This window comes from Stegastes partitus, unplaced genomic scaffold (genome assembly GCF_000690725.1).
Source record: "Stegastes partitus isolate 25-593 unplaced genomic scaffold, Stegastes_partitus-1.0.2 Scaffold60, whole genome shotgun sequence".
NCBI classification, from domain to species: domain Eukaryota; kingdom Metazoa; phylum Chordata; class Actinopteri; family Pomacentridae; genus Stegastes; species Stegastes partitus.
The window spans coordinates 130,693-143,869 of NW_007577791.1; the positions used below are offsets into that span (position 1 = coordinate 130,693).

Sequence of the window (13,177 nt, forward strand, 5' to 3'; positions counted from 1 at the left end):
TACAAAGTGTGATTGCTCCATATGAAAACACCGACTCTCAACAATGGCATATGATGGATATGCACTTCAATTTGAATTGCATTGCTGGCTTGTTTCATGTAATATAACAATGAGGCAATCAGTCGCTATTATTTCAGTCCCATCAGGAACAGTCGCCGGCTCCACCGTCTGTCTGTACGCAATTTTCTGTATTTCATCTAATCATCAGTGAAACACAAAATTATAGCAAACCCTCCTAATCACAGATGGTTCACTGCTACCAGGACAAAATGTTCTGCTCATCTTTCAGAAATGTCATCAAGTCTGATCACAAAAGCGTCATGTTTAGCTCTCAATAACAACATGACACGCAATTTCCTTCAGTTCATAACGGGGCATTATCTGTCTGTGACACTGATGTGTGAGAGCGCGGCGACCGACAAAGCTGAAGGGGACGCGTCGGTGCAGCGGGCAAATTTTTTAAAGCCATCGGGAGAGATAATGACGGAATATGGCGTCAATCAATGGCACACTATGTAAAGAAGGGCTGTGACAGCCAGCTAAATCAGAGTGACGATCAGACATGGATTTGCTTGTGAACACAGGCCAAAGAAAGGGGCCTTTCACTGACACCGCTTTTTATCTCGCTGGCCATCGAGGCCCAGTCGGTCGCCTGGTGCCTGGAGGAACCAGCTTGGCAGCTACGGCACGCTCTGGCAAACAGTTAACTGCGCGGCATTCCACAGTGTCACGATAAAGCAGAGATGGCCTGCGTTATCTCTGAGTGCACGGCTTCTCAACGTCAGTTTGTAACAGATTCAGTGGAAATGAGGCCGTGAACTGCAGGTCTGAACTGCACTCTGCTGGCAGTCGGTATTGTTCAAGTCTGGGCAAGATGAGCTGCATTTTCAGTGTTAAACAACACCCAACGTGCTTATTGATATAACTGATCAGCAGCTTCGGAACAATATTTCTTGGTCTCATAGCAATTTAAAGTCTCAACGATTGTCCTTTTTGTTTAAATCTGGTGGTTCGACTGAAGACTAAGACTTGATGCTGGGTTTCCTTTAGGTTGACTTCTGTCTGTACGTCAGTCTGAGTCTCCAGTGACTCCTAGAACTCTCTGAAACGTGGATCTTTGTCACAAAAAAAAAATCGTGAATTTTGCTAATTTACACCTAAAACTGTGCACATGAAAAAAATGACTTTCAAAAAATAAAAACACTCACAAGCTTTATTTGTATTAAACACCAGCAAACATTTACACACTTTCTTGACAGTTCAATAAATGCAAAAATATGAAATAGGACAAACCACATTGTTATTTTCTTGTAAATATTCTTTTTTCTTCTTCTTTTTAAAATATATATGTATACTTTTTTTAATGTATGGTACTTCAATGCTGCATTGTGCTTATGACATGTTACTTGTATTATTATTTATTGCTGTTTTTATGCTTCCATCAAGCATCCCTCCCAAAGGACACTTCACAGTATCAACGTCAAAACACTCAGTGTGCGTCTGTTTGCCTGTGTTTTGAACGCTGCGTCATCGTGTGCTCCTTTGGGACTGGGATGAAGCGTCTGATTCGGACAGAAAAACAGGATCACGTGTGCTTTACGGTAACTTTCTGGCAGCTTCGTTATCCTTTTCATCAGCAAGATTCTATGTAAACACGTGTCAGCTTTTACTGATAGTAAGGCACAATTAGGAACATCTCAGTGCAGTGTCACAACAAAAAGAAACGCATTTATAAAAAGTAGACAAGGGGAGGGAAAAAAAACAAACACGTAAACACATCTTTATCAAAAACAGTCAATGAAAACTATAATAAAACATCACATCTGCATACAACACAAAAGGAAACATAAATTAATGAAATTGTCACTTCTCTGATTCCCTCCATCCTCTCGCGTTCCTTCCAAACTTGTAAACCAGCCTGCGGCCGTCTACTCGCTCTAGGATTTCTCGTTTGTAGTAATATCTGCGACAGAGCAGAGACAAGTCAAACGAATTCATTCTGGATCATCTAAAATGTGCTTGAAATTGCAAATAAAGTGTAATGCGAGGCCTGAACTTCTCAGTTTGTTTGGATTGACTGAATTGATTTTCACTAATGTTTGACTGGTGTTCAACCCTGTTTCAGGATAGCCCAGATTGATTGTTAGCTATCCATCCATTATCTATACACCGCTTAATCCTCACTAGGGTTGCAGGGGGGCTGGAGTCTATCCCAGCTGACATAGGGTGAAGACAAGGGACATTATGGACAGGTCACCAGTCTATCACAGGGCTACACTTAGAGACAGACAACCAAGCACACTCACGTTGCTGCACAACATACTAGCACTGATAATTTCCACGTTGTTGTGGAGATGTCCTAAAAATAAATCCACTGGACAGACAACCAAGCACACTCATATTCACACCTACGGACAATTTAGAATCACCAATTAACCTCAACATGTTTCTGGACTGTGGGAGGAAGCCAGAGAACCCGCAGAGAACCCACGCTGCATGGGGAGAACATGCAAACTCCACGCAGAAAACCTCAGGCGACCTTCTTGCTGTGAGGCAACAGTGCTACCAACCTGCGCCCCTTGACTGGTAACTACTTCCATCTTTTCCACTTCAACTGACGGTTCAACAAGCTTTAAGTTCTGATCTGTTATCTGCTTTCTTCGCCAGGACATTCACTGACAATCAGCTGACAGTTTAACATTCCTCTCCTGCTTTCTGTTTACAAATGAACTCCTTCCTGGCATTACACTTGAGGTGAACATATTAATTCCTGTCAGGGACACACCTCTGCTGTTTCCAGTTCCTTTAACTGCAGTGCTTACACTACAGTTAAATTAATGAAAGGGTACGGCACGTCATGGCCTTTCAGTGCATTACCTTCACTTTGACTGCTTTAAATGCTCCCACTCAACACGTTCTATAAATAAAACTCATTATACAAACACATTTGACCCTGTTTGCAGTGTTTGCGGCTGCAGTTTTCTATATAAGCGAGGAAACTTTTTAAAATTTCAAATAGGCTTTTCTGACTAACATTGTGCTAAAGTGTATTAGAGTCTGCTTTTATCAGGTTAATGCGGCGCTGTGATCAAATATGCAATAAGGTGAGACGTGTCATTTCTATAAGGCTCGTTAATTGAACGAGGAAATAAAAGAAAGAAATAAAACGACCTTCCCAAGAGGTAAAAGTTAGATCCGACATCAGTTAATAAAATGAATATCCTCTTTCTAAAAGGGTTCTATATTTGCAGACGAGGTTGAGCAGTGTGTCAGATAGGGCAGTCAAAAGGCCAGTGGAAGATTTTTAATTTAATCAGAGTAATTAAGTGAGAAGCAAACTTGTTCTCTTTATTGGGAGGGATCCAAACACGGCACCTGTGCTATTAAAAGGAGCACACTGTGCACGTGCTTTCCCGGGCCATAAAGGTCCAGGTTTAATGGCAGTGACGAGGCAAAGTGCTGCTTACTTCTGGTGCTCGGTAGGTTATACAGCCAACCTGCCAAGTTGTCTTTTTAGTACTGCAGGCTGGCTGTTGTGGTAGTTTGTGTGTTTTCCTTTTTTAGGTAAAAAGGTTAATTCTTGCGTGTAGTTTTGGTTATTCACTGATACTGCCTCACAGTGTCTTCCGATTAGTGTGCCACTCCTCTGCAATAAAACGCTCCAATATTTAACCAAGTTTACAGTAGATGTTAGTGACCCACATTTAAAAAAAAAAACTGTCCTCTTATGACATCTCGACCCGCACCGACTGTTGGCTTACTTATTAAAGTTCACCTGAGTTTCTATCGAGGGCTTAGTCAGATGTTATTCCGCGGCTTTTGTTATCCGTAACTGAGAGCACAGCACCGATCTGTTCGGTGATGCCATCAAGCAGCAAATCCTTCTGCGGCACTACAGTAAATAGAAAATCAGCTTTGCGGTCACAGTGACAATACCTGCAGGCACATTTTGTAGTTCCCACTGGTTTGCACTACAATGAAAGTAAGCTCATTAGATTAGCTCATTTGAATGTAAAGCTGTGTCTACTGCAGCAGCCGGGGAAGATTTTTTTTCTGTGGAGAAGGCCATTTCTGTTCATTTGGGGAGAGAAGCGGGCGCACGTAGCAGATCAAAAATGTGTCCATTGTAGGTAATGAGCAACGGGGAATGTCTTTTAAAGTATTGAGGTCACTGTTTTTTTTTTTTAGATGCGGGAACTCTTAATGATGCCACTTAGACGCATCTGAAGTTTCAAAGTACATTTTGTTGCTGTTACAGTGTGTTCTCTCCGGTAGCAAGTGCATTATAATCTTCTTAAGTAAATTGGATTAGGAACAATATCGTGTGAAATTTCTTCCTCATTACAGATTTTACAAGCTGTGGCCAAAGTAAGGAAAGATCACGTGCATGTGTAGGAGGCTAATAGGCGGGACAGGAAGTTGTTTTTTAAAACCGCACAACAGAGGCTACGATCTCCACTGAATTCAGATCAAAGAGGAGTAAAAGCAGTGCTCAAAAACAGAGATTTAAAACTTGTATCTGCATTCACTTTCTACATAAAGTTCACCCACAGGCCTTATGTAAGTTCTCTATGTGTGAGGGAGAGCTGTGCACACGTACCTCATCGCGCGACTTAGTTTCTCGTAGGTCATGCTGCTGTTATTCTTCTTCTTGCCCCATAGTTGCGCCACCGCCTCCGACTTCAGAAAGCGGAAAACCCCCTCCGCCCGATCCTCCCACTTGATCAGGCCCGGGTTCCGCTCTGGGTTCAGCAGAATGTCCCGGATGAACTCCCACAAGTGTGTCCCCCTCGGGTCTGCAGACGCATCGGATCATTTACACGTTTTTGGTTATACTACCACAGTAGTTTATTTTTATTTTATTTGTTATTATTATTTTATCAGAGTTTTTTTTCAATCTAATATTTTTTATTTATTTAATATATTTTTTTTTAAATATTTTTTTTATTTTCTTTATATTTTTTATTCTCTAGAAATAAAAAATGCACATCAAACAAGATCCTGGGTCTTAGGAGGTTGACATGTAAAGGGTGGGTTTCTTTTACTTACTGTGTTTTTTGACCTGGTGAGGACGACTGAAAGACCGTTTGATATCTGGAAGGAAGACATCAAAGCATCTTAATATTTTCATTTGTAATATACATGCTGCATGAGTATTACATGTCATGTGTGAAACTGTGATGTTGTGTGTGAAATAATTTCCTCACCAGGACTAGAAGGAGTGGGAGAGACAACAGGTGGGAGGGAGTGAAGCGAGGGATCATAGAGTTCTAGGTTAACAGATAAAAGAACAATCCAGGTTAGTGTTTATTATATTTCATGAATCAGTTTTGAATAATAGCATACCAGTAATGATAATGTAAGAATCGCAGTACCTCCTGGTGGAAAGCTGACATCTGGAAACGGACAGGAGTAGTCTACTGTAAAAGACGAAAACAAGCAAAGTGAGAGAAGAAGGAAATAACAAAGCAGCTATGGGGAAGTGTATCCATTCTGACATCGATACGTGTGTGTGTGTGTTTTTCTTAGACAATGACTGAATAAAAATCAATCTGAAAGTCTCTTACATTCGGGTTTGAGTTCCAGTTGCCCTATTTGGTATTGCCCTGCAACAGGGATAAAAGAGCAAATTCACTTTCACCGCATTCATAGTTACACATTAGAAAACCACAGAACAAATCAAAATCTCTTTAGGGAACTAAATCACGTGCTGGAACGTCTGACATTTCAGCCAGATGTTGCAGGAAATCTATCGTGTTGCTTTATGGCACATCCAGAGGTTGTTTTACAACCAAAAACAGGAGGATGGTGCAGCATTCCCGGAGTAAACAGAGCATTTACTATTTCCCTAACAGCAGACAGTAAAAGGACTGGAAGACTGGCTGACTTTCCACACTCTTTCTCTTTTGGTTTTCAGGATAAAAACGCGTAGAAACCACAAACAAACCATTTTCAACTGGAATGAAAAATCTACTTTAAATTCTGAAAACCGCTCAGTTTTTTCGTGTAGTTTGGGAAACACTTTGTTTGTAATAAAACGCGACACGTCATCCTACGAAACCGAGGTGGGTGTTTACAGCCAGACACAACAATAGCAGGACTGTGCTCTTGGTTCAGTTTCAAAGGTTTGGTTTACTGTAAATTTCTTTGCAACCCGGAGGTTAAACCTGTTGTGCCAGGTCTCCTGGCACCACTCCGGTTCAGATGTCAGACAAAATATAATTTGCTGATGTCATTCCTCATTGAAAGTTGGCAAGTATTTGCAGCATCTTATTTGCTTAATCAGCTGTGGTCTACAGATAATAAGTAGAAATGAAAGACAAACAGCGAAGCTTCAGCCTTAAAAACTCACTTTCTGTTCGAGCTCTAATTAAAAAACAGCGGTTGAGCCAATTCTGAGCTTGTTTCTCAGCTTCACACCCCCTCTGCGCTTTGTTAGGAGACCCATTCGAGCAAGAGCAAACAACAAATCCATCATCTCCCTCGTTTTAAGTACTCCTTCACCCCCCTACAGCACCATGCAGCGCGACCCCTGACCGGCTCTGTGATCCCCTCTCAGCAACACTTCATCAAGACTCTGTTCCAGACTCAACTCGAACCACCCAGCCTCTCTCTTATTGGGACTAATCATCTTCCTTTTTTGCCCCTTCAGCTCCTCTCTCAGAGTGTGAGACGCACCGCTCCACTTGAGCTCTGTGATGCTGTGGAAGAGAATGGGTCCCAAGCTGCCGGCAGCACGGATGAAGTCCTGGTAGCTCAGGCTGCAGAGCTGATGGCCGTCCATGTCAAAGTTTTGGAAGGGAATGCTGGAGGCGTCAAACTGGTGGATGTCCAGGACCTGCTGCAGCCACTCCCACACCTGGTACTTAGTCCAGAACTGAGGCTGCGACTCGTGAGGCCACAGCCGACTTGTGTAACCAGACATCACCAGCGGGCCTGGGGACAGACATGAACGCTTCGTGAAAATATCTGGAAATTAAACACATTCGTCTACATGAGTGAATTAATTCTGTTTTAATGTAAAGCTGTATCTGATGAGGAAAACATGAATTCCCCCACTGAAGGTATTTGGCAATAATTAATCTGCAGAACAGTTTAGCGAAAGAGCTGTTGAGCTATTTCTCAGTTGGGAATCCCTAATTCATGCCTTGTTTTTCAGAGCTCTGGGCTCACCAGGTAAGCAATACATCAGTTGCTAATTGCCGAATGATTTTCATTTTGCATCGCGGCTTCATAAGCAGTGAGTGAAATGGATTGTTTAATAGAGAGCAATCAAAAGCCTTGAGCAGAACATTTTAGCATATTTTCTTGAGGCGTTTTGGGGTGTAATTCAGACTGTTTAATTAACTGATTTATGTCGGTAGAAGAGTGCCTATGTAATGCCGGGAAAGCATATGGTCATCATAATTGTGTCGCTCATCGTTCTTACCATCGGGGTAGGCGTTGGTAGGACCCCAGGTAGTGGCGAGCTGGCTGTCCAGAGTCGTGGTCGAAGTTACACTCATATTGTAGCTTCCACACTCTGATGTACCATGGCCCAGGGGCTGAGGCAGGAGGGTAGTCGTTTACTCTGTGGATAGACTAAAAATGAAGCAATCTTTATGGTTTTAGGCAATCCATTTAGATATATACATACATGCATGATGGAGCCACAGGAAAATAACACACATGTCACTGTCTCTACATTACATCAGCGTTCAGCTACTGATAAACAGAAAAGGCTTCTGCTGCTGCTGCCTTACATTAGAAGCGTTCAACAGTTATTGTGTATCAGCCACAGCAAATTCAATCTGTCTGTCAGCACAGTAAGTGCTAAATGCAGCCTGGGAAGCAGCTTCCCAGCGAGTGTTTTTGCTGTATTATTACACTCTTCTTGCCGTTACCGTGGTAACTACAGGTGTCGCCAAGTCAACCAGGCCTGAAATCTCACATCAAACCGCATAAATAAGCTGATTTATTAAATCTGACGCATTTAACTCATCGACTTAATACGTCGTCCGATTGCACCGAACGGCAGCGACGCAAAGCTCCGCGTCAGCACAGTTTATGGTTTGTGCGAGTCGTGCATTGGACATGTTACAGACAAATGGGTTTTATGATTGAACGGAGGCCCATTTGTTTTCGCACAAAACATCAATTTCATTTGCTTGTCAGTTTTGCGATCGCATTTGTTTTGGACTGATTGTAGTGTATTCAGTTCAGTGGATGCTCAAGATGAGTAATATCAACTCGCTGAACACTTGCAGTTACTTTTAGAGGAGTCGCAGCGCTCCGTGTGTGTGAACGGTTCAAATAAAGGCATGTTTCAGAAACTACCACAAGTACATTTGCATCCCATGTAAATAAAGAAAATTATAGTGTGGCGACAGACTGTGCACAATAGCTCAGTCATGGTTTGCACGGTTCACTGCCAGTATCGGGTTTTATGTTACTGTTAAACAGACTGTTTGTGACGCGGCACATAAAATGCCACCCTGTTACTTATTAGCTTAGTTAATAGTGCTGCTGCTTAAATAAATGACTGCTTTACATTCTGCCGGCTGCACTGATGGGCTTGTTTTCATGTGTTCTGTTATAAACTGGAAGCATTTTCCAACATTTAAAAAAAAAAGCTTCTTGGATTTGGAGCAGGTTCCTAATCTGAGAGATGCGCAAAAAGGTGTTGGGTTAGCGTAACGAGCTTCGAGAGGGTTAAACAATAGAACTAATTCTTTACACAGCGACCAGTGCTTCACCTGTTCCCCAGAAGTTCTTGGTCACGCTTTTATGGTCGGTCATAAACAAAATTCCACCGAGCCCTGTCACACTTTTCAACACTGTGCCATTAAACTAACACCTCTCTGACACACAAACAGGTGAAATAATCTCTTTCGAGATGTGGAGCATCTGATTTATAACCACCTACAGTCAAGATCTCTGACTGAGATTTTCCCAGTAGATAGGGGACACATGCCGTCATGCCAAGGCAGATCAGCTCCGCGCCTGACAATGTGCCAAGGTTGCTCAAACACCTCACGCTGTGTGTTAACCCTGTCTGTCGACTACTGCCAAGCACGCATCGTATCAGAAAAGCAGTGAGTGGTTTCTGTCAATACGACAATCGTGCGGCAGTACAAAAGCAAAGAGCTGCAGTTATGGATCAATATCCCTTCAGCTGAGTCACAGTGAAAAATCACTCCGCTGCATTTGTCATCAGATGAGCAACACTTATTTAAAGAAGTTCACGTCAGAATTGTGCCAACTCTGTTGACACGATGGTTTCCTTTCATTCCAGTCATAGCCACATGGCGGCATTTAAAGCACCTGTGTTCATAGTGTTTGTGTTTTTATTTTTTTTCTTTTAACTTTACCTCCTGTAAATATTGCTTCTGAAACCAACCTATAATTAAAACCGGGGATGACGCCAAGGCATTACATATGCAAGCTTTCTGCCATTCCAGCAGCTGAAACAGAGTGAGTGCACAGACAAATATATTAAAGTTAATGCAACAGTTTGCATAGCATTACACAAAATCTACTCAGCTGAGAGTACGTGAGATCTTTTAGAGTATTGAAGCTTCAGCTGTGACAAACTACTGTCCCCAAATTTTTGTGAAAGTGGCAGATGCTATCCTGTACGACTCCACGCCGCAGCATCACTCTGAACATCGCTGTAACAACAAGAGACACACGGAAAACAGGAGAAACAACACGCGGACAGGCTTTGTGATTAAAACAGGTTAAAAAGCCAATGAGAGCCTGTTGCACATTTTCATGATGACTCATTATGATTTTGGAATGAAACGGCACATGCTGAGCCTATTACAACGACCTCCAGTTAAACTACACAGCATCCAGTCGTTTTGAAAAGCGCTGCTGGTCGCCCAGCACCATTATGGCAGCCTACCAGAGCAGTAGAATGGGGTCCAATCAGACCTGATGGAGGTCTCGAGTAGATCCACTCTCAACACAGCTGAATAGATCGATACAGTTTTCTGGAGAGTCCAATACTGTGGCGCAGTTGTGTTTGGAGCCAGACAAGGTGAGTCGTTGTGCTTCCCAAATCTTTGAATTAACAGATGTACACAGACACTGCAGGTGCTTCCCCACCACAATGGGTTTTTTATCCTGCTGACTTCCTTATACCGCTCCAATTGGCTACCTGTTCAGGCTCATACCAGGTTGGTATTTGCATAATGCACACCCACACACACACACACACACACACACACACACAGACATGAAACCCATCCACACTCGCACCTGACATAACTTTTGTATTCCCTGTTTGCACCGTTTCCTCTCGAGCTCACTCGAGCAGAAACTCACGAGGAGACAAATAAACAGGAACGGATCCAAAAACATTCAAAAGCCCACGAAGGGAAAGTTAAATTGCATAAAGTCTCTGCTCACACTGTTGCCTAAAATAGCGTCTAGAAACTTCCTATGTGGCGCAACATTTGTTTGCTTTTTCCATCATGATGAACGAGGTGCTGACAGTCTGGGTAGGACGGCCTGAGAGAATTTGCTCATTTTGCTTTTTTTTTTTGGGTGTTGGTGGAGAAACATTAGCAACCGTGTGCCTAAAATCACCATCAGAAAGTGACTTCATCGGGGTTACACATTTACAAATGCCCCTGACTTTTCCAACCAATGTCTTCTGCGGATTTGCAAACTAAATCCAAACTGCGGGGCTGTTCACTATTTAGCTTGTTTTAGTTTCACTCTCGGCTACGGATGACCTCATCGCGTCGCAATCACATTAAACTTTGATCGGCTCTTAAAATAGCTTCCTCCCATCCTGCAGCGATCCACAGGTGTCTGAGTAAAGACTGACAGATGACAATTAGCTTTGGTTTGCGGCTCACAAATCTCAGCGAGCGTCACACGAGGAAGGCAGAAGCAGAGAATCAAAAGCGGCTTTATTATGTGTGAATTACTTGCCAGCATTCATACGTGCCGAGCTACGTTTCTTGCGAGGTATCGCATATTTCCTGTGACATTCGGAAGATTTGCTGTCTTTGAAGAGGGTGTCAAATAGAACTGTAAATAACATGTTATATTGAGCGAAGACAAAGCAAATGCTGTTCCCCAGAACGGGTAAAATCTTGTTTCTATTTGAGGCAGCCATTGTACACAGCAAGAATGTAAGCCAGTGCCTGTCAAAGTGATTACTTTTCTCAAATTCCTCCAAACATGTTTGTCCTGTTTAGTTGGGTTTCTTTTTTTTTTTTTTTCTCTCCATCAGTCGAATGCAGAGCCCGCATTTCCAAATGAAAACAGATTAAACAGTATCCTCGCAGACGCAAATGTGTCAAAAAAGCAGTTTTTAACTGAACTTTGTCACCCCCTTATATCTGCGGTTGCCCCATCCCGACAGTGATCAGAGCCAGTTCAAACAGTCTATTTTTGCTTGACGCCAATTAGGGGTTTGGGCAAATTGTAAGAACTTTGATCTGAGATCTAAATCTGATCTGTAGCATTGTACCACTACAATACCTCTCGGGACCAGAGGCACTAACAGTATCATGTTGATAATTGAAGTGACTTTGAGCCGGGTTGAACTGTATAATAGGCTGAAGCGTCTGTGAGGAAAAAGTATGTCAGGTTTTTTTTTCCTCGGGAGCTTCTTCGGCAGAGTGGAAGGAAAAACAGGAGGTGACGCCGAACAAATAAACTCCAATTAATCTACTCCTATAATGAGAAATATAATCATAAGAAATCAGTCGTAATATTTAATCGACTCGAGAAAACCTGAATAAAACATGCATTGCGCTATTAAACGGCATATTTTATCATCCCAACAGGCTGACATTAATACCCCATCCTCCATCCATAGATCCTGTGATCAACGTACTCACTTCTGTGTGCTCCTCAGTTCATACCGAGCTCACTGTGGAAGCTCTCACTCTCTCTGACTCTGTGTGTGTGTGTGTGTGTGTGTGTGTGTGTGTGACTTGGACTCTTGCCCACAGCTCAGCCTCAGAGGTAATGAGGGAATTCAGTGTTAGCATGATTATCTCTGAGAGTTCCCCTCATCTCCCCGTGCACGCCGGATCGCTACAGTGCTAATGGTAAAACCCACTCCCCCTGATCTCCCCCACTGCAACTCCCCGACACCGACCGACCCGATAAGTCGCCTCCAGTCCTCCCCGCAGCCAGTCTGCTGCCTATTTGTAACACAGGTGCTATTTTCAGGAGTTTTTTTATTTTTTCTTGTGTGCAGCAGTTTCCCCCCCATCCTCTTTCTAAAGGGTAAAGTGCCTCCAGGGTGTAATTTGGGACCTGGTGCCGTCCCACTGTGAAGGCCTGACCAGATTTTATTGCAGCAAGATTAATACGGCCATCAGCAGTGAACGGAAGTCACACTCTTCTCATTACGGCCAGTGGTTTTGGCCTGCTTCTCACCTTTTTTCTTCTTCTTTTTTGTTCTTTCTCTATCTGACTTTTCATTTGCCATGTCACAGGGAGAACCTAGTATTTGGCATTTCATTTCATGGATCTTCATTCTGCTTTTTTTTTTAGGGTGGATGTGGGTCGACATATGTAAAAGTCCACTGGGGGAATAGCAAAAAAAAAAAGACGGAATGGGAGAGATCAAAGTCTGTCATATCAGCTCCAGTCTGTGTGAGTCAGCCTACCAACATTGTGAGACGCAGCGAAGACATCCTCCCAGACACAAGAAAATGTCATCAAAATGCTGGCATTACAGACAGTGTCAGCTATTTTTAAATAGAGTCAAGTAGAAGCTTATGTCACCCCTCCAATAATAGTACACTACTGATCCATTTATAAAGAGGCTTATAACTTGCTTAGCGGCGCTGTGAAATATTAATGTTTTATTTGAGGATGCGGTCAAAAGTTTCCCTTTGACGGGAAAGGCTGTCAAAGCTGTCAGTCAGGAGAAGCAGACAAGACAGGAGGAGGGTACAGTTGTATGCTCTAATGAACAGGAACTTATTAGCTGGAGTATGTCTATTACTGTCCCACTTGCCTCCCCTCTTTCATTAACTGCTTATCACGCCCGTTAGTGTCATCTTTAATACTTCACATTTTGATTAGCATATGATCCATGGGGAAAGAAGGAAAAATCATTTTATTAGTGTCAATTACTGCTACAAATGACAATTTCACTGCCTAAATTGTAATTTTACGTTTCCTCCCTGTCAAAGAACAATGACTGTGTAATTACAGTAAT

The 13,177-nt window shown here is 42.6% G+C and overlaps 1 protein-coding gene across 2 annotated transcripts; it reads right to left on the reverse strand.

The window, feature by feature from the left end:
- Window positions 1-1,417: 1,417 nt before the first annotated feature.
- On the reverse strand, window positions 1,418-10,071 carry ehf (ets homologous factor). 2 transcript variants are annotated; one of them, XM_008275858.1, is made up of 9 exons: window positions 9,887-10,071; window positions 7,430-7,570; window positions 6,679-6,936; window positions 5,568-5,606; window positions 5,376-5,420; window positions 5,208-5,270; window positions 5,050-5,094; window positions 4,601-4,796; window positions 1,418-1,963 (listed from the first exon to the last, which is right to left on the reverse strand). In XM_008275858.1, the coding sequence occupies exons 2-9, from the start codon at window positions 7,503-7,505 to the stop codon at window positions 1,864-1,866; spliced, it is 822 nt and encodes a 273-aa protein (XP_008274080.1). In that variant the 5' UTR covers window positions 7,506-7,570; window positions 9,887-10,071; the 3' UTR covers window positions 1,418-1,863. The 2 variants fall into 2 exon arrangements, with proteins under 2 accessions (XP_008274080.1, XP_008274079.1); XM_008275857.1 differs by having other exon boundaries at window positions 6,679-6,969.
- Between the last annotated feature and the right edge of the window lie 3,106 nt (window positions 10,072-13,177).

What these genes read in the sequence shown, in the direction of transcription:
- ehf (XM_008275857.1), bottom strand. Translation starts at nt 7,505, where the DNA reads ATGAGTGTAACTTCGACCACGACTCTGGACAGCCAGCTCGCCACTACC. An exon ending in ACTGGAACTCAAACCCGAAT is followed by an intron (nt 5,421 to 5,567) that starts GTAAGAGACTTT and finishes CGTCTTTTACAG; the next exon opens with TAGACTACTCCTGTCCGTTT. An exon ending in TGTCAGCTTTCCACCAGGAG is followed by an intron (nt 5,271 to 5,375) that starts GTACTGCGATTC and finishes CTGTTAACCTAG; the next exon opens with AACTCTATGATCCCTCGCTT.